The 20208-nt window shown below is 37.8% G+C and overlaps 1 protein-coding gene across 7 annotated transcripts in view; it reads right to left on the bottom strand.

The window, feature by feature from the left end:
• Positions 1 to 20208, bottom strand: part of PPIG (peptidylprolyl isomerase G) — a 53440-nt gene that overhangs the window by 9196 nt on the left and 24036 nt on the right. For 6 of the 7 annotated variants that reach the window (XM_001136477.7, XM_009443714.5, XM_016949997.4 and 3 more), the window contains 3 exons: positions 19785 to 19872; positions 14059 to 14088; positions 13832 to 13971 (listed from right to left, as the gene is read on the bottom strand). In XM_001136477.7, coding sequence (XP_001136477.3) covers positions 13832 to 13971; positions 14059 to 14088; positions 19785 to 19872 — 258 coding nt within the window. Of the gene's footprint in view, positions 1 to 13831; positions 13972 to 14058; positions 14151 to 19784; positions 19873 to 20208 lie in introns of those variants that run through there. The other variant, XM_009443716.5, reaches the window with a different exon arrangement.

Raw genomic sequence — 20208 nt, 5'->3', positions numbered from 1 at the left:
TAGCTAGGACTACAGGCACATGTGCTGCTGTGCCTGAATCATCCTGGAAATTTGTAACTGATAATTTACAGGAATATACTAAACCCAAGATACATGAAAATCTGGCTGAAGTTACTTGTACTTGACCAAGGACTTCCGGTTCACTGTGCAGACTGCTTTTCCAGTACTGATGAGATGTTGCTGCACTTGAGAATGGGAACAAGGTATAAAAGCTGAAGAGACCGTAGATGTAATGGCTTCACTGAACTAAGATAATCCTTCCTTACCCAGTTATGTTTCTAAGGAACAGGTACATTATCAAGTGTGAGATGTTTGGGATATACGCAAGCTGTGCCTGGAAATCATGACAGCGCCTCTATGCTGTTGATGTACCAGCCATGCCGTTTCCTGCCCTATATCCTTTCTTAAGGGTAAGTAACCTTAGTGCCTGGTGAAGCTAATTTTGTCTCACGAGCCCAACTGTTAACCTGAATCCAATACCTATGCTGCTGGTGAGACAGAGTGGGTATGAAAAAACATATAACCTGAAAAATCTACTTATATATGCTAAACTAATAAACCTGAGGGATTTGCAGGGGGAAAAAATCAAATTTTAAGGAAATCTAACACAGAAAATAAATTCACAATGAAATAAAAACATAAAATTGTGCAAGCAAAATAAAAATACTACACTTAAACATAAAATATACTTGTTAAAATATGGTAACTCTTTACCCCACAATTAAAAAAGCTTTAATCACCAGTCTGATTTCTATTTATTTTGCACTGAGATTCTTTCCTATGAGAAATACATCACAGTTGATTTACTTTAAAAGCAAGCCCATTTAGTGTTTGAAATTAAAAAAAAAAAAAAGCAAGCCCACTGGCTAGGGGCATGGCTTCTCATGCCTGTAATTCCAGCACTTTGGGAGGCTGAGCAGGGAGAATCACTTAAGCCTAGGAGGTCGAGGCTGCAGTGAGCCATGATTGCACCACTGCATTCTAGCCTGGGGAACAGAGTGAGAACCTGTCTCCAAAACAACAACAACAAAACACCATACCACACAACAGCATGCCCACTTACCAAGTGTATTAAATACATTTCATAAACAATTATTTAATTTACATATCACTTTTGAAGAAAACATTCTAGTGAAGCAAGATAACATGATAAAATGAAAAGTCTGGGTGCAGTGGCTCATGCCTGTAATCCCACCACTTTGGGAGGCCAAGGCTAGTGGATCGGTTGAGGTCAGGAGTTCGAGACCAGCCTGGCCAACATGGCAAAACTGTCTCTACTAAAAATACAAAAATTAGCCAAGTGTGGTGGTGCACACGCGTAATCCCAGCTACTAGGGAGGCTGAGGTACGAGAATCGCTTGAACCCCAAAGGTGGAGATTGCAGTAAGCCAAGATTGCACCACTGCAATCCAGCCTGGGAGACAAAGCAAGACTCCTCCTCAAAGTAAATAAATGAAATGGAAGGCCAGAAAGAGATTTATAACTGTTTTTATAGGAATATAATCTGCCCGATAATCAGAAAACATTAACTATAAGAGGAAAATAGGCCAGGCATGGTGGTGGCTCACACCTGTAATCCTAGCACTTTGGGACACCAAAGCAGGCAGATCACTTGAAGCCAGGAGTTCGAGACCAGCCTGGCCAACATGGTGAAACCCCGCCTCCACTAGAGATACAAAAATTAACCAGCCATGGTGATGGGCGCCTGTAGTTCCAGCTACTCAGAAGGCTGAGGCATGAGAATCACTTGAACCTAGGAGGCAGAGGTTGCAGTGAGCCGAGATTGCATCACTGCACTCCAGCCTGGGCAACAGAGTGAGACTCCGTCCCGATTTAACAAATAAAAAAGCTCTAAGATTAAAAAGTTCAGTGGAGAGTGGTGGCTCACGCCTATAATCCCAGCACTTTGGAAGGCCAAAGCAGGCAGAACACCTGAAGTCAGGAGTTCGAGACCAGCCTGGCCCACATGGTGAACCCGTCTCTACTAAAAATACAAAAATTAGCTGAGTATGGTAGAGGGTACCTGTAATCCCAGCTACTCGGGAGGCTGAGGCAGAGAATCTCTTGAACTGGGAGGCGGAGGTTGCAGTAAGCTGAGATTGCGTCACTGCACTCCAGCCTGGGAGACAGATTGAGACTCCGTTCCAAAAAAATAAAAAATAAAAAGTTCCTCTCTTTTGATATTTGGCAAATTTAATTTACGTTCCTTTTTGTATAAGTCTGCTCAGAAAAAAAATGAGAGAAAATAATTGAGAAAGAGATGGCATTAAAGGACAGAAGGGTAAAAAGGCAAAAAATTGGGAGATATCACAATATCAATATTGATTCTGTAAGACTGTGGCTTGAGTTTCAGAATGTGTGTTAACCTAAATTTTAAAATATGATTAAGGCATATTGAGAATATGATTGAAACTGTATCCTTCTCAAAGTCACAAGTATTATTTAACTTAACAGTATACCGATATACATAGTCAACGTAATGTCAGAACATGGAGATGAAGAGCCATGGTCCCTGGTACTGATCCGTGGCCTGTTAGGAACCAGGTCACACAGCAGAAGGTGAGTGGCAGGCACGCAAGCCTTACCACTGGAGCTCCACCTCCTGTCAGATCAGTGACAGCATTAGATTTTCAGAGGAGCACAAACCCTATTGTGAACTGTGCATACGAGGGATCTAAGCTGAGCACTCCTTATTAAACGCTTATGCCTGATGATCTGAGGTGGAACAGTTTCATCCTGAAACCATCCCCTAAACCCTGATGAAATAAAGACATTTTCAGAAAACTAGAATAATTTGTCACCAGTAGACCTAACCTTAAAAAAAAAAAATTGGTTAAAGGAAGTTCTCCAAAGAGAAAGGAAATAGCAGGAGGAGGCTTGAACTTCAGAAAGGAAGAATAAAAGAATGGTAAATAATAGGCGGTAAAGGAATCAACAATCGGTTCATATAAAAAGAAACATAAATAGCTCTTAAGGAGACACTAACACCACACTCCTCAGAGAAATGCTAATTGAAACTAGCATTTGTTAAAAAAAAAATCCATTAGGCTGGCAAAGGTGAAAGAGTTTACAATAATACGTAGTTTTATACAGGGTGTAGGGCAACTTATCCTCTTATATTCTGGTAGCAGTGTCTACCAAATTACAAATGCACGACCTCTGTAAACTGGCAATTCCATTTCTAGGAAATTCATTCTACAAGACCAACATTCACACACACGTGGAATAATGTACAAAATGTGAGAATGGAAACTCATGGAAAGAGATTTTCACAGATTATCCTTTTATACTTTCTAAATTTCGAACCAAATAAATGTATTAAAATTTTAAAACTAGGGTACAAAGTTTCAGTAAGACAGGAAGAATAAGTTTGTTGAGATCTATTTTCATAGCATGGTGAGAACAGTTAATAATAATGTATTGTACATTTCAAAATTCCTGAGATAATAAATTTCAAATTTCTGACCACAAAAATAGTATTTGAGGTGACAGCTATGTTAAATAGCTTGATTTAATCATTCTGCATCGTATACATGTATCATAACATCACGCTGTATACCATAAATATATACAATAATTTCTCAGTTATAATATTTTCAAATTAAAATTTTAAATTCCGAATACGGCAACAGTTGTTTTCAGCTGACTCTTCAAAAAACCTACTTCCGGCTGGGCGCAGTGGCTCATGCCTGTAATCCCAGCACTCTGGGAGGCCGAGGTGGGCGGATCACGAAGTCAGAAGATCAAGACCATCCTGGCTAACATGGTGAAACCCCATCTCTACTAAAAATACAAAAAGAAATTAGCTGGGCGTGGTGGTGGGCACCTGTAGTCCTAGCTACTCAGGAGGCTGAGGCAGGAGAATCGCGTGAACCAGGGAGGTGGAGCTTGCAGTGAGCCGAGAACGCACCACTGCACTTCAGCCTGGGTGACAGAGCGAGACTCCATCTCAAAAACAAACAAACAAAACCCTACTTCCTAACTACTTACACAAAATTGATTTCAGCGTTTCTTTTACAAGCATGTAAGTATCCTTAAGGTAAAATGAAATTGTACTAAAAGCAAAAACCACAATGCAAGTTAAGAATCATAATGGATGAAAAAGAATTACAAAGAGTAATAACACTTTCAACTTGGGCCATTTCTGGTTAATTAGTTTAGATTACGCAGTTTGCTTATTATTAAGTAGAATGATTTCCCAAACTTCTTCACTGACCTTTACTTGGGGGTATGGTGTGATGTAACCTTATCAATTAGTCATTTAACTTACTAGTATAATATTAAGGTTAAAAACCAAATTCCATAGCTCATACCTGTAATCCCAGCACTTTGGGAGGTCAAGTTAGAAGGATCGCTTGAACCAGGAATTTGAGACCTGCCTGGGCAACATAGCGAGACCTTGTCTCCACCAAAAATACAAAAATTAGCCAGGTGTGGCAATGCACACCTGTAGTCCCAGCTATTTGGAAGGCTGAGGTGGGAGAATTGACTGAACCCAGGAGTTCGAGGTTGCAGTGAACTATGACTGCACCACTGCACTCCAGCCTGGCAACAGAGCAAGACAGTCTCAAAAAAACAAAACAAAACCAGAAATAACTCCAGAATATTTTATTCGTAAAAACCTAACGTAAGAAAATGCTGCTTTGTTTTTTATTTGAGACCCACAGATTTTACACCAATAAATTTCACTTGAAATCTTGAAAATGAAGGAAATTCTGAAATCACCATCAAAATAAGATTTGAAATAAAGAACAAAAGTATTCCTAAAATGGTCTTTAGACAATTTCATTTCACATTATGGGTTGCATCTCCTAAACCGTTTCTAAGTTTAACATCTCACTATTTTCCAATAAAAGTGCCAAAATTACTTTCAGAATAAGGACACTGAAATGGGACCCTGTCACCATAGAAATGAATCTCTAGTGTTCCTCTTCACTTGTCTCCTGAGTACAAGATTCACCAGCTGCTTCCTCTATTGTGCTATTTGTTCTGTATTGTCAGGCAATCTGCCTCCTGCCATTTCTTCTCATACAACTACTTACCGCCATGTTGCCACAACTCTGTTCTTGTGTTTCTGTGTACTATGTAACATAGCAATCCTCTCATCTCTTAGTTTCATTATTGGTGCGCTAAGCTTGTGGGAGTTATGTATATCCTACTTCTCAAGGTCATTGCCAAAATCTGATTTTTCACACAAAAAACTTGCAACCTCCGGCATAAATGGGTTAACAACTGCAGTGAACTCTGAATTGAACTGCATGATCTGAGGTCACGTCAGCTCCTGAAAAACTAGGAAATATCTTAATTAAGGTACTGGTCTGTGTTCTATCCTCCACTCTGACTTTTGACAGCCCTTTGCTGAGCCTCTACAGGGGATGCAGCTTTTATTAGCTTCCAGTGTTCCATCTCTGCATCTGCTGGAAGGTTTTTCTCCTTGACTTTGAATTTTCTCTGGCACACTCAAATAGTCACAAAAAGAAGGATCTCCAATCTCAAAATTGCAAAGAGAGAAACGCCCAGGAAGATTGATTGCCCAGACTCACCAAGAACACATATAGATGGACCAAGACTGTCAGATTTCTTCAGAAGTCTTTTTGTTTTCTTTCAGGAAGTTAAAAAAAAAACAGGTGTAAATCTCTCATACAAGGTTTTAAATATAATGATGATAAATACCACAGTGTTACAATGCTTTTTGACTGTTCCCAATTAATTAAGAAGGCCATCAAACTTACTAAGTGGATGTAAGATATAGCTCTGCTTATATATAAGATGCATGACAAAATCTACTCTGACCAATGTTCTGAATGGTAACTGAAGGATTATGGAATAACAGGGGCCCAAGTGTGTTTTCAAACTAAAGATCTTTTCCTCTTTTCACAGTGTGATTCAGAACAGAGTAGCCATTGGAAGTCTGGCTCAAAACAAATCTGACCTTTTAGAAACTCCTGGGCAGATACATATTAATAAAGGGCCAAATCTCAGATTGCTGAAACTGATAAGGGCAAGGTATGCTAGGTTAGCATGAGTTTGAGGGACATACAGTTGGATGTTACATCAACTTTTAGCACAACTTCCTGGCCCCAGTGGCATGGGCAAAACCATCATTTATTTCTTCAGATGACAACGCATTATAAAGATGTAAGTAATATATAAAGAGCTACATTCATTTACTTCCTCCTTTAGGCAAATATTCAAGTACTGCCCTTTTAGTACCAAAAGAATCTTTACAACAAATTTATCAGAGAGTCTATGATTACTGTTTATGGTTTAAAATGCAAACTTCTTTTTTTTTATTTTTAGTAGAGACAGGGTTTCACCATGTTGGCCAGGCTGGTCTCGACCTCCTGACCTCAAGTGATCCGTCCACCTCGGCCTCCCAAGGTGTTGGGATTACAGGCGTAAGCCAGAGCCTGGCCAAAAACTCTTTTATTACCTCAATCTCTTTCTGAACATATAAACCACGCAGCATCCTTAACTTTATTTATTTATATATTTTTTAGAGATGGGGCCTTGTTGTGTCACCCAGGCTACAGCCTCGAACTCCTGGGCTCAAGTGATCCTCCTGCCTCAGCCTCCCAAGTAGCAGGGACTACACATGGTTAATTTAAAAAAAAAATTTTTTTTTTTTGGTAGAGAAGAGTCCCACAATGTTGCCCAGACTGGTCTGAAACTCCTGGGCTCAAGCGATCCTCCTGCTTCAGTCTCACAAAGTGCTGGGATTACAGGTGTCAGCCACCGTGCCTGGCCACTTAACTTTTATAAGGAGGCAACAGATCCTAACACAAGTGTCCTTAAAGACTAAAATATTAAAAAAAAAAAAAAAATCAGTTGTCAAGTAGAGAATAAATGATGAAGATTTTCTAGATGACTTGGGAAGAATAATGCCTTAACCTAAAATATTCCTACTGTACTAAAAACACTCTAAAGTTTAAACATCAGTAGGTTCAGGGTTTAGAGTAATAAACATCATTACAGATTTTTTTTATTTTTAGTATTTTTTAATGTAAATAATTGCATTTGTAGAATATTACTCGAAGATTCTCAACATCTTGTTTTTTACTGAATCTTCAAGAAAAAAGGCATACATTACACCTGTTGTTTGTAAATAAGGATAGCCAGTCTCATGTACATCAAGAAATCCCATGAGCTGAAGCATACATCTGCAATAATTTATTGCAATAACTTACCTGCGAATATTTATTTGACATCACATGGAAGAAAATAAAATTAGCAGACTCAAAATGGAATGCAGACAAAAAAAATTTTTTTAAATAATCATTTTGCCTTCTCCATGCCCATCTCGGATGTTTTAAAATTAAAACAAAACAAAATGTACCTGTTTCTAAATATTATAGAGGAAATCAGTGTACCTAGAAGGTGAGATGAGAATCATCTACTTAGGGCAATTCTTAAGAAATTTTAAGGACATTTAAACTTTAATGAGTCAGTAACATATAACAGAAAAAGTTCTAATTCTCGAACTTGGGTTTGAGGTCTCTTTTCCTGACACAGTAAAGAACTTAATCTTCTTGACTATCTTTGTCTGTAAAATAGGGATATGTAATACTATAGAGTTACTGTGAGAATCAGAAAGCATTACAGATGACTCTCACATGTGCTAACTCTAAGAAACTAATTACTGATATTATTATTCCCTAGATTAGTAAGAACAGAGTCAGTTTAAGGTTTTACTACTTTCTATACAGGTTTGAAGGTAATCTCACTCCATTACTTTTAGAATGTCAAGCCCATTATCTGTAATAAAATAGTATCAGCCACATATTTCAAATATAAAGACTTAAAATATTTAAAGTTCTTACCATTTCAGACAATATATCAAATTAGTCATGTTAGCATCAAATGGTCTCGTCTAAATAAAAGAAGTTTCTCAAACATGTAGGATGCTTCTGAATCTAAGTAGTGCTTAAAGAAAAAATAATTTATTCCCTTAAAGTTTCCTAATCTATCTTCCTCTCTTGAATTGCCATCTAGCCCCAGAGTCTCTTCCTCTAGAGTATTTATTTACTAGGTTATTTAGACAACTACAGTTAAAAAACAAACAAAAAACAACAACAACAAAAACTCAGTGGAAGCAAAAGGGCAAATTATTGCAAATTAATAATCAGAAAAAGTTAACTGACTTCATGGTAAATGAAGAAAATGAGAAGTAGGATAAAACAGTTAAAAAAACAAAATTGCCAAGAACACACAATGGGGAAAGGACAGTCTCTTCAATAAACGGTGTTGGAACAACTAGATATCCACATGTAAAAAAATAAAATCAGACCCTTATAATGCATATAAAAATCAACTAAAAATGGTTTAATGACTTAAACATAAGACTTGCAACTGTAAAACCACTAAAAGAAAACACACGGAAAAAGCTCCATGACATTGGTTTGGGCAATGATTTTTCTGGATATGACCCCAAAACCACAGGCAACAAAAAGCAAAAATAAGACAAATGGGATAACATCAAACTAACAGGGTTCCGCACAGTCAAAGAAACAATCAACAGAGTGAAGATACAACCTCTGGAATGGGAGAAAATATTTGCAAACCATACATCTGACAATGGGTTAATATCCAAAATATATAAGGAATGCAAACAACTCATCAGCAAGAAAACAACCTGATTTAAAAATGGGAAAAGAATCTGAAGAGATATTTCTCAAACGAAGACATACAAATGGCCAACAGGTATATGGCAAAAATGCTCAATGTCACTAAACATCAAAGGAATGCAAATTAAAACTACATTGAGATAGCACTTCACACCTGTTACAATGGCTATTATAAAAAAAAAAAGAAAACAAGGGAGAGGATGTGAAGAAAAGGACACTCTTGTAAACTGTTGGTGGGAATGTAAATCGGTACAGCCATTATTAGAAAACCGAATGAAGTCTCCTCAAAAAATCAAAAACAGAAAGAGGGCATTACATAACGGTAAAGGGATCAATGCAATAAGAAGAGATAACTATCCTAAATATATATGCACCAATACAGGAGCACCCAGATTCATAAAGCAAGTTCTAAGAGACCTACAAAGAGACTTAGACTCCCACACAATAATAGTGGGAGACTTTAACACCCCACTGTCAATATTAGACAGATCAATGAGACCGAAAATTAACAAGGATATTCAGGATTTCAACTCAGCTCTGGTCCAAGTGGACCTAATAGACATCTACAGAACTCTCCACCCCAAATCAACAGAATATACATTCTTCTCAGCACCACATTGCACTTATTCTAAAATTGACCACATAATTGGAAGTAAAACACTCTTCATCAAGTGCAAAAGAATGGAAATCCTAACAGTCAAGTCTCTCAGACCACAGTGCAATCAAATTGGAACTCAAGATTAAGAAACTCACTCAAAACCGCACAATTACATGGAAACCGAACAACCTGCTCCTAAATGACTACTGGGTAAATAATGAAATTATTATAAGTTCTTTGAAACCAATGAGAACAAAGACACAACGTACCAGAATCTCTGGGACACAGCTAAAGTAGTGTTTCGAGGGAAATTTATAGCACTAAATGCCCACAAGAGAAAGCAGGAAAGATCTAAAATGGACACCCTAACATCACAATTAAAAGAACTAGAGAAGCAAGAGCAAACAAATTTCAAAAGCTAGCAGAAGCTAGCAGAAGACGAGAAATACCTAAGATCAGAGCAGAACCGAAGGAAATAAGAGAAACAAAAAACCCTTAAAAAAAAAAAAATCAATGAATCCAGAAGCTGGTCTTTTGAAAAGTTTAACAAAATAGATTCTGGCCAGATGTCTGCTAGCCAGACAAAGAAGAAAAGAGAGAAGAATCAAATAGACACAATAAAAAATGATAAAGGGGAGATCACCACTGATCCCATAGAAATACAGACTACCATCAGAGAATACTATGAACACCTCTACACAAATACACTAGAAAATCTAGAAGAAATGGATAAATTCCTAGACACATACACCCTTCCAAGACTAAACCAGGAAGAAGTCGAATCCCTGAATAGACCAACAACAAGTGCTGAAATTGAGGCAGTAATTAACAGACTACCAACCAAAAAAAGCCCAGGACCAGATGGATTCACAGCTAAATTCTACCAGAGGTACAAAGAGGAGCTGGTACCATTCCTTCTGAAACTATTCCAAACAATAGAAAAAGGGGGACTCCTCCCTAACTCATTTTATGAGGCCAGCATCATCCTGATACCAAAGCCTGGCAGAGACACAACAAAAAAAGAAAATTTCAGGCCAATATCCCTGATGAACATTGATGGGAAAATCCTCAATAAAATACTGGCAAATCAAATCCAGCAGCACATCAGAAAGCTTATCCACCACGATTAAGTCAGCTTCACCTCTGGGATGCAAGAATGGTTCAACATACATAAATCAATAAACATAATCTATCACATAAACAGAACCAGTGACAAAAACCACACAATTATCTCAATAGATGCGGAAAAGGCCTTTGATAAAATTCAACAGCTCTTCATGCTAAAAACTCTCAATAAACTAGGTATTGAGGGAACACATCTCAAAATAATAAGAACTATTTATGACAAACCCACAGCTAATACATACTGAATGGACAAAAGCTGGAAGCGTTCCCTTTGAAAACTGGCACAAGACAAGGATGCCCTCTCTCACCTCTTCTATTCAACGTAGTATTGAAAGTTCTGGCCCGGGCAATCAGGCAAGAGAAAGAAATAAAGGGTATTCACATAGGAAGAGAGGAAGTCAAATTGTCTCTGTTTGCAGACGACATGATTGTATATTTAGAAAACCCCATCGTCTCAGCCCAATATCTCAAGCTGATAAGCAACTTCAGCAAAGTCTCCGGATACAAAATCAATGTGCAAAAATCACAAGCATTCCTATACACCAATAACAGACAGAGAGTCAAATCATGAGTGAACTCCCATTCTCAATTGCTACAAAGAGAATAAAAAACCTAGGAACACAACTTACACGGGATGTGAAGGACCTCTTCAAGGAGAACTACAAACCACTGCTCAAGGAAATAAGAGAGGACACAAATGGAAAAACATTCCATGCTCATGGATAGGGAGAATCAATATCATAAAAATGGCCATACTGCCCAAAGTAATTTATAGATTCAATGCTATCTCCATCAAGCTACAACTGAGTTTCTTCACAGAATCAGAAAAAAACTGCTTTAAATTTCATATGGAACCAAAAAAGAGCCTGTATAGCCAAGACAATCCTAAGGAAAAGGAACAAAGTTGGAGGCATCACACTACCTGACTTCAAACTATACTGCAAGGCTACAGTAACCAAAACAGCATGGTACTGGTACCAAAATGGATATATAGACCAATGGAACAGAACAGAGGCCTCAGAAATAACTCCACACATCTACAACCATCTGATCTTTGACAAACCTGACAAAAACAAGAAATAGGGAAAGGATTCCTACTTGGTAAATGGTGTTAGGAAACTGGCTAGCCATATGCAGAAAACTGAAACTGGACCCCTTCCTTACACCTTATACAAAAATTAATACAAAAATTAACTCAAGAGATAGATTAAAGACTTAAACATAAGACCTAAAACCATAAAAACCCTAGAATAAAACCTAGGCAGTACCATTCAGGACACAGGCATGGGCAAAGAATTCATGACTAAAACACCAAAAACAATGGCAACAAAAGCCAAAATTGACAAATGGGATTTAATTAAACTAAAGAGCTTCTGCACAGCAAAAGAAACTATCATCAGAGTGAACAGGCAACCTATAGAATGGGAGAACATTTTTGCTATCTATCCATCTGACAAAGGGCTAATATCCAGAATCTATAAAGAACTTAAACAAATTTACAAGAAAAAAACAAACCACCCCATCAAAAAGCGGGCAAAGGATACGAACAGACACTTCTCAAAAGAAGACATTTATGGGCCAACAAACATGAAAAGAAAAAAGCTCATCATCACTGGTCATTAGAGAAAAGCAAATCAAAACCACAATGAGATACCATCTCACGCCAGTTAGAATGGTGATTAAAAAGTCAGGAAACAACAGATGCTGGAGAGGATGTGGAGAAATAGGAACACTGTTATACTGTTGGTGGGAGTGTAAATTAGTTCAACCATTGTGGAAGACAGTGTGGCGATTCCTCAAGGATCTAGAACCAGAAATACCATTTGGCACAGCAATCCCATTACTAGGTATATACCCAAAAGATTATAAATCATTCTTCTATAAAGACACATGCACATATATGTTTACTGCAGCACTATTCAAAATACAAAGACTTGGAACCAACCCATATGCCCATCAATGATAGACAGGATAAAGAAAATGTGGCACATATACACCATGGAATACTATGCAGCCATAAAAAAGGATGAGTTCATGTCCTTTTCAGGGACATGGATTAAGCTGGAAACCATCATTCTCAGCAAACTAACACAGGAACAGAAAACCAAACACTGCATGTTCTCACTCAAAAGTGGAAGTTGAACAATGAGAACACATGTACACACGGAGAGGAACATCACACACCAGGGTCTGTCTGCAGGTGGGGGGTCTAGGGGAGGGATAACATTAGCAGAAATACCTAATGTAGATTACGGGCTGATGGGTTCAGCAAATCACCATGGCATGTGTATACCTATGTAATAAACCGGCATGTTCTGCACATGTATCCCAGAACTTAAAAGTATAATAATAAAATTAAAAATAGAACTTCTATATGATCCAGAAATCCCACTACTGGGTATATATCCAAAGGAAATGAGATCAGTGTGTTGAAGAGATATCTCACTCTCATGTTCACTGCTGCATTATTCACAATAGCTAAGATACCGAATCAACCTGTTTCCACCAATAGATGAACGGATTTTTTTTAAATGTGGTTTATATACACAATGGAATACTATTCAGCCTGTCATCTGGAGCAACATGAATGAACCCAGAGGAAGTTATGTTATATGAAATAGGCCGGGCACAAAAGGACGAATACCATATGATCTCACTTACATGTGGAATCTAAAAACGTTGAAGTCACAGAAGTACAGAGAAGAATGGTGGTTCCCATGGGATTAGAGAAGGAAATGTGTTGGACAAATGTTGGTAAAGGATATAAAATTTCAGTCAGCTCAGAGGAATGAGTTCAAGAATTCTACTGTATAACATGATGACTATAGCTAATAACAACGTACTGTATTCTTGAAAATCACTGGCCAGGTGCAGTGGCTCACACCTGTAATCCCAGCACTTTGGGGGGCCGAGGCAGGCGGATCACAAAGTCAGGAGTTCGAGACCAGCCTGGCCAATATGGTGAAACCCCATCTCCACTAAAAATACAAAAGTTAGCTGGGTGTGGTGGTAGGCGCTTGTAGTACCAGCTACTTGGGAGGCTAAGGCAGGAGAATTGCTTCAACCCGGGAGACGGAGGTTGCAGTGAGCCAAGATCATGCCACTGCACTCCAGCCTGGGTGACAGAGTGAGACTCTGTCTCAAAACAAACAAACAAACAACAACAAAAAAAACCAAAACCACTAAGATTTTAAGTGTTCTTCTCACCACAAAAAGGGGTAATTATGTGAGGCAATAAATGTTAATTAGCTCAATTTAGCCATTCCACAACATATACATACTTCAAAACATCATATTGTTCACAGTAAGTATACACAAGTTTTGTCAACTTAAAAAAGTAAAAAATAAAAGCACAGAAATACATTTTAAAACAAAAACCTCATTTTTCTTTCAGCTTGAGTATGAATTTCACGTCAACTATTTAGAGTATCTCTGCTTATTTTGTATGTGTAAGTATTCTCAGAAATATGTACTTCATTTTTACCTTTAGATTTGGGAATCAGCTCTCCACAACTGAGTATCCGTACCTCCGCAAACGGTTTGCTAGCTGCATCTGTTTTCTGGTTTTCAATCTCTCTTACAACTTCTTGACCAGAGATTACTTGTCCAAAAACAACATGATGCCTAAAGTGTCAAGTAAAAAATTATTAAATAAAAGCTTCTTATTTCAAGGTTAATTTAAAACAGGTTGTAAAATAAAATAATCCTTACCCATCTAAATGAGGAGTTGGTTTCGTTGTTCTTTTGGAAATCATCAGATAGAAGAATAAAAACAAAGTCAGAGAAAAACAAAGTTAGCATCTCTAAAAAGAAAAAGAAAATAACTGTATTGGAAACAAAGTTGAAAACAAAGACATCAACTGCTATCTTAATACAATCATATTACCTCAATCTTAAGTAGAACAGAAGGCAAAATGCTTTCCACATAATGTATTTATCAAACTTGTTCTAATTATAAAAGCAATATCTACTTACTGCTGAAAACTTTTATGTAACTAAAATAGACATTTCAGTGTTATTTCTAACCATTCATGTTTCTTGCACTTGAGTTCTTACTGAATAGTCATAATTGTATAATGTTCTACATGTAGACATATCAAAATTTATGAAACAATTCCACCAGTGTTTGAGTTTAACAATAATGCTTTTCAATCTTAACATTTTAAACAGTTAAGCACGGGCTATATTCTTATGATCCTCAGACATATACTGTTGGACTTGAACAGAAATGGTTCATATCGTGTTTACAAGTTTTTTTTGTTTTTATTTTTTTGATTTGGAGACAGGGTCTCATGCTGTTGTCCAGGCTGCAGTGCACTGGCACAACCTTGGTTCACTGCATCCTGAACATTCTGGGCTCAAGCTATCCTCCTGCCTCAGCATCCCGAGTAGCTGGGACTATAGGTGCATGCCAGCATGCCTGGCTAATTTTTGTATTTTTTGTAGAGACAGGTCTCACTATGTTGCCCAGGCTGGTCTCAAACCTGGGTTCAAGCGATCCTCCCACTTTGACCTTTCAAAGTGCTGGGATTACAAGTATGAGTCACTGCCCCGCTGAGAGTTTACACATTTTTTAATTAGCTGCAAGAGATCTGGATTAGGAGTTGGGAAAAAAATTAAAATAAGCATTTTTTGGCAAACGAAATTATTTTTAAAAAATCCCACTCCCCACCATCAACCTTAAAGCTATGTAGGTAAAAAGGTTGCTACTTGAATACGTACTAAAAACACTGGTATGAAAATTAAAGATTAGCATTTTATAAGATTTTTTATTTTTAAAAAACCTTATCAAAAAGCTATTAGAAATTTGAAAAAAGGAGCATAATTTATGCTAATCTTTGGTGAAAGCATGTACAATACCACTGAAAAAATTATAACATATAGCTGAATTTTTAGGTTTACCTAATTATAAAATTAATGACCTGCTATTGTTTCCTCATTGTGACACTATGCTCACTTCAACTCACTAAAATCACCTAGAAATGTAAAAACCTAGGTGTACACTATGTGTATTCATATAACATGTTACAGTCACAATGCATATATACGATTTGCATTTAGATATAGTTGATCCTCACTTCACTGATAACTTTATTTGCAAGTCTGCCTGCTCACTAAAACTTATTTGTAATCCCAAAATTAAAAAATTGCAGCTTGTGGTGCTTTCATGGTAATTTACAGATACACACAGTGTGGCAAATAAGTGTGCTGGGCAAGGATGTGGAAAAATAAATAACTCCTGTACATTGCTAACGGGAATGTAGAATGGTGCAACCACTATGGAAAACAGTATGGAAGTTCCTCAAAAAGCTAAACAGAGTATTAGCATATAACCCACCAATTCACTCCTAGGTATATATTCAAAAGAACTAAAAAAAGAAACTCAAATGCCAATGCTCACTGCAGCAGTATTCACAATAGCCAAAATGTGAAAACAAGTCAAATGTCCACTAACAGATGAATCAAAAAATGTGGTATATACATATAGTGGAATATTACACAGCCATAAAAAAAAATGGACTTCATGCCAGGTGCAGTGGCTCACGTCTGTAATCCCAGCAGTTTGGGAGGCCAAGGCGGGTGGATCATGGGGTCAGGAGATCGAGACCATCCTGGCTAACACGGTGAAACCCCGTCTCTACTAAAAATACAAAAATTAGCCAGGCATGGTGACAGGCGCCTGTAGTCCCAGCTACTGGGGAGGCTGAGGCAGGAGAATGGCGTGAACCCGGGAGGTGGAGCTTGCAGTGAGCCGAGATTCCGCCACTACACTCCAGGCTGGGCAACAGAGCAAGATTCTGTCTCAAAAAAAAAAAAAAAAAAATGGAGTTCTGATACATGTTACAATATAAATAAACCTTGGAAACATTTTTAAGTGAAACAAGCCAGATACAAAAGGACAAAAATTGTGGAATTCCACTTAAATAAAATATGCGGAACAGGCAAATTCATAGAGGTTACCAGGGATTGGGGGAAAGGGGAAATGGTACAGAGTCTCTGCAACAATGAAACAATTCTGGAAATAGTGGTGATGGTTGTACAACACTGTGAATACACATGACTCACTAGGCCCAGTGGCTCACACCTATAACCCCAGCACTTTGGGAGGCTGAGGCGGTAGGATCACTTGAACCTAGGAGTTTGAGGCCGCAGTGAGCTATGATTGTGCCACTGCACTCTAGCTTGGGCAACAGAGCAAGACTCTGTCTCAAATAAATAAATAAATAAATAGCTATAAACAAGACTGAATTGTACACTTACAAATGGTTAAAATGGCAAATCTTCTATATGTTATAGTACAAAAAAAATTTTTTTAAGACTGAAGCTCTCTAAAAATTGAAGTTATTTCCTTTAAAAAAACAGAACACAGAAGAAGGGTTACCTATGAAATAGGAAGATATAAGGAGTAACAAACATTTAGAGGGAAGATTCTGAGAATATATATATGAAGGATTATATGAACTTAACATAGGAGTTTCGGTTAGCACAGGAAAGATTTTATTTAAAAGAGGAAAATAAATTATAATACTCTGTTGAGAATGTGGTGAAATTAGCATTTACATACTACTGGTGCTATGGTAAACTATCCTTTCCTTTTGAAAATCAACATAACAATATATATGAAAAGGCTTAAAAATGTGTAAATAGTTCATTAAGTAAACTTCTTAAATATTAAAACTGCATCAAATGATAGGCACAACAATGTTCATTGGAGCAGTTTGAAAAACAGGAAGCAAACCAAATGTCCCAAAATAAGATTAATAATGCACAGTACTTTCAAGCAAGAGATTAACATGTGTAGCCATTAAAAAGCTAATATTTAGTGACATGCAGAGATTTATATTATAGCCAAAAGTTGACTATAGAACGACACTCTACAAACATTTTTAATGCACAGAAAGATGCTCTGGGAATGGGATTTTTGTGTGTGTGTCTTATCTGTGTTTTCTTTCTTTTTTTCTTTTTCTTTTTTTACAATGAAGAGGTAATTATAAGTTGTTTTATTTGTTTGTTTCTGAGATGGAGTCTTGCTCTGTAGCCCAGGCTGGAGTGTAGTGGCACAACCCTGGCTCACTGCAACCTCCACCTTCCTGCCTCAGCTTCCCGAGTGGCTGGGATTACATGCGCCCGCAACCACACCCAGCTAATTTTTGTATTTTAGTAGAGACTGGGTTTCACCATGTTGGCCAGGCTGGTCTCGAACACCTAACCTCATGTGATCCACCCGCCACCTCGGCTTCCCAAAGTGTTGGGATTACAGGCGTGAGCCACTGCACCCAGCCATAAGTTGTTTTGTTTAAAAAGAAAATCAGAGATCCACATTATGTGCAATTGGTTGAGTAAACTATGGTATACACAAACAATAGAGTACTATGCAGCTGCAAAAAAGAATAAGAATGATCTCTATAAACTGTTATGCAGTGTTTTAAGGATATACTGTTAAGTGAAGAGTGAAACAGTATACATGGTATGCCATCTACGGTGTAAGAAAGGGAAAGTGAGAAAATGTATACATGTATTTGCTTATGTTTACAAACAGAAATACAGGAAGATAAACTGGAAATCAGGTTGGTTATTAACATGGATAGATGGAACTGGGGTGAAAAAAACAAGGAAATGGGAATGGAGTGGAAGGGTTGGGTGGGAGAGACACTTCACAGTATTCTTTTTGTTTTGACTTTGGAAATGTTACTATTTCATAAACTTAAAAAAATGCAAAAAAAAAAAAATCAAAACTAGGTAGGAAGGAGAACAAAATGAAATATAACCAGAAAGGAATAAACCTAACACATTTTGAGTGAATCACAAGGCCAAACCAAAAAAGAACTAATTTAAGTCACTTTTAAACTTGGTGTTTAACTACCTACACTCAGTCTAAAAACGAAAATAAGGATAAAGAAATAGTGAACTCTAGTTAGTTGGTCCTTCTTTACAGCAGTATGGGATGGCAACTGTTCATTCTAGGAATCAACAGAAATGTTGAAGATAATCAGGCGCCAGATTTCTCACTGTTGAACAGTTAACAAATACAGAATAGGGAAATGACAGAATAATCCACATGGTGCTGACAGATTAAATTCCTCACAGAACAAGAGATTTCAAGGCTACCGAACAGAACAAACCTATACCCATAAGATAGGATTTTAAAAACAGGCATTACTGACAACAGGCCTGGTCACAATTTTTTTTGTAGTTGGAATTGGAAATCCTTAGCATTTGGAGGTTACAAATAAATTTTAGTGAGAAGGTGAATTCACAAATACAGAATCTATGAATAGTGAGAACTGACTGCATTTTATTCTTTGTAATTAAGTAATTTATGGAGAAATACTCTGTAAACATCTAGTTTCTCACTGAAATCACCCCTCTAAATTTAGCATCAATAGAAGATTCTTGCCTGAGTCAGTCATTACTGTGATGATTACAAAATGGTGACTTTTCTAACTCCACCATTCCTTTTAAATTTATTAGTTGACATTCTAATAAGGGAACAGCTTCCCTTCTCTCTCATTATTTAATCATTTATTTATATCAGTGTAGACTCCTGGTTCCTATTTGACCATAAACTGATATTACTGTTATTTATTTTGATGCTGAAATTATCCTAATTTGGCTAGTGGGAAACCTTTAACCTGGCTCCTGTGTTCTCTTGACAAGTCTCCATTATTTCAAAACATTAGCAGAACAATTTAACTTCCCCTCTATAACAATTTTCCCTCTTCAACAATTTTGGCCAGGTGCCATAGCTCACATGTGTAATCCCAGCCTGGAGTCCAGCCTGGGCAACACAGGGAGACCCCGTCTCTACAAAAAAATTAAAAAATTAGCCAGGTGTGGTGGCACACACCTGTAGTCCCATCTACTTGAAAGGCTGAGGTGTGAAGGATTGCTTGAGCCAGGGAGGTCGAGGCTGTGGTCAGCCATGATTGCACCACTGCACTCGCCTGGGTGACAGAGCAAGACCTTGTCTCAAAAACAACAACAAAAAAATCAATTATTTGTTCCCCTTCCTTCAACAATTCCGTCCCTCATAGATTCCTCTCCTATTTATTAGTAATCAATGGCAGGCACACAGAGAAATGACAGACCAAAAACGGGATTTTTTTTTTTTTTGAGACAGTCTTGCTCTGTCACCCAGGCTGGAGTGCAGTGGCGCAATCTCAGCTCACTGTAAGCTCCCCCTCCCGGGTTCACGCCATTCTCCTGCTTCAGCCTCCCAAGTAGCTGGGACTACAGGCGTCCGACACCATGCCCAGCTAATTTTTTTGTATTTTTTAGTAGAGACGGGGTTTCACCGTGTTAGCCAGGATGGTCTCGATCTCCTGACCTCATGATCCGCCCGCCTCAGCCTCCCAAAGTCCTGGGATTACAGGCATGAGCCACCGTGCCCGGCCCAAAAATGGGATGTTTTAAATGATCAGATAATAAATACTTACATGAAGAACTGTGAACCATTTGTATCCTTCCCTCTGTTGGCCATTGACAAGAGAAATTCTTTGTTGTGTTTAACAGCGAAACTCTCGTCTATAGAGAAGTAAAGTTTTCAGTTACATTATAGATATAACCTCCAAAAAAATTTCATCTTCACTTCTATTCATATCTGATGTATTATTTAGTGCCACACACAACTTACTTAGATAATAAAGTTAGGTTATGAAAGAAGAGAATCAAATATGAATCAATTTCCCCTCTCATCTTTTTTTTTGAGATGGAGTCTCGCTCTGTTGCCCAGGCTGGAGTGCAGTGGCCCAATCTCGGCTCACTGTTAAGCTCCACCTCCTGGGTTCACGCCATTCTCCTGCCTCAGCCTCCTGAGTAGCTGGGACTACAGGCGCCCATCACCACACCCATCTAATTTTT

The sequence above is a fragment of the Pan troglodytes genome, chromosome 13 (genome assembly GCF_028858775.2).
Source record: "Pan troglodytes isolate AG18354 chromosome 13, NHGRI_mPanTro3-v2.0_pri, whole genome shotgun sequence".
NCBI classification, from domain to species: domain Eukaryota; kingdom Metazoa; phylum Chordata; class Mammalia; order Primates; family Hominidae; genus Pan; species Pan troglodytes.
The sequence above is the reverse complement of the archived record's forward strand: the minus strand, read 5'-3'. Positions and strand labels throughout refer to the sequence as shown.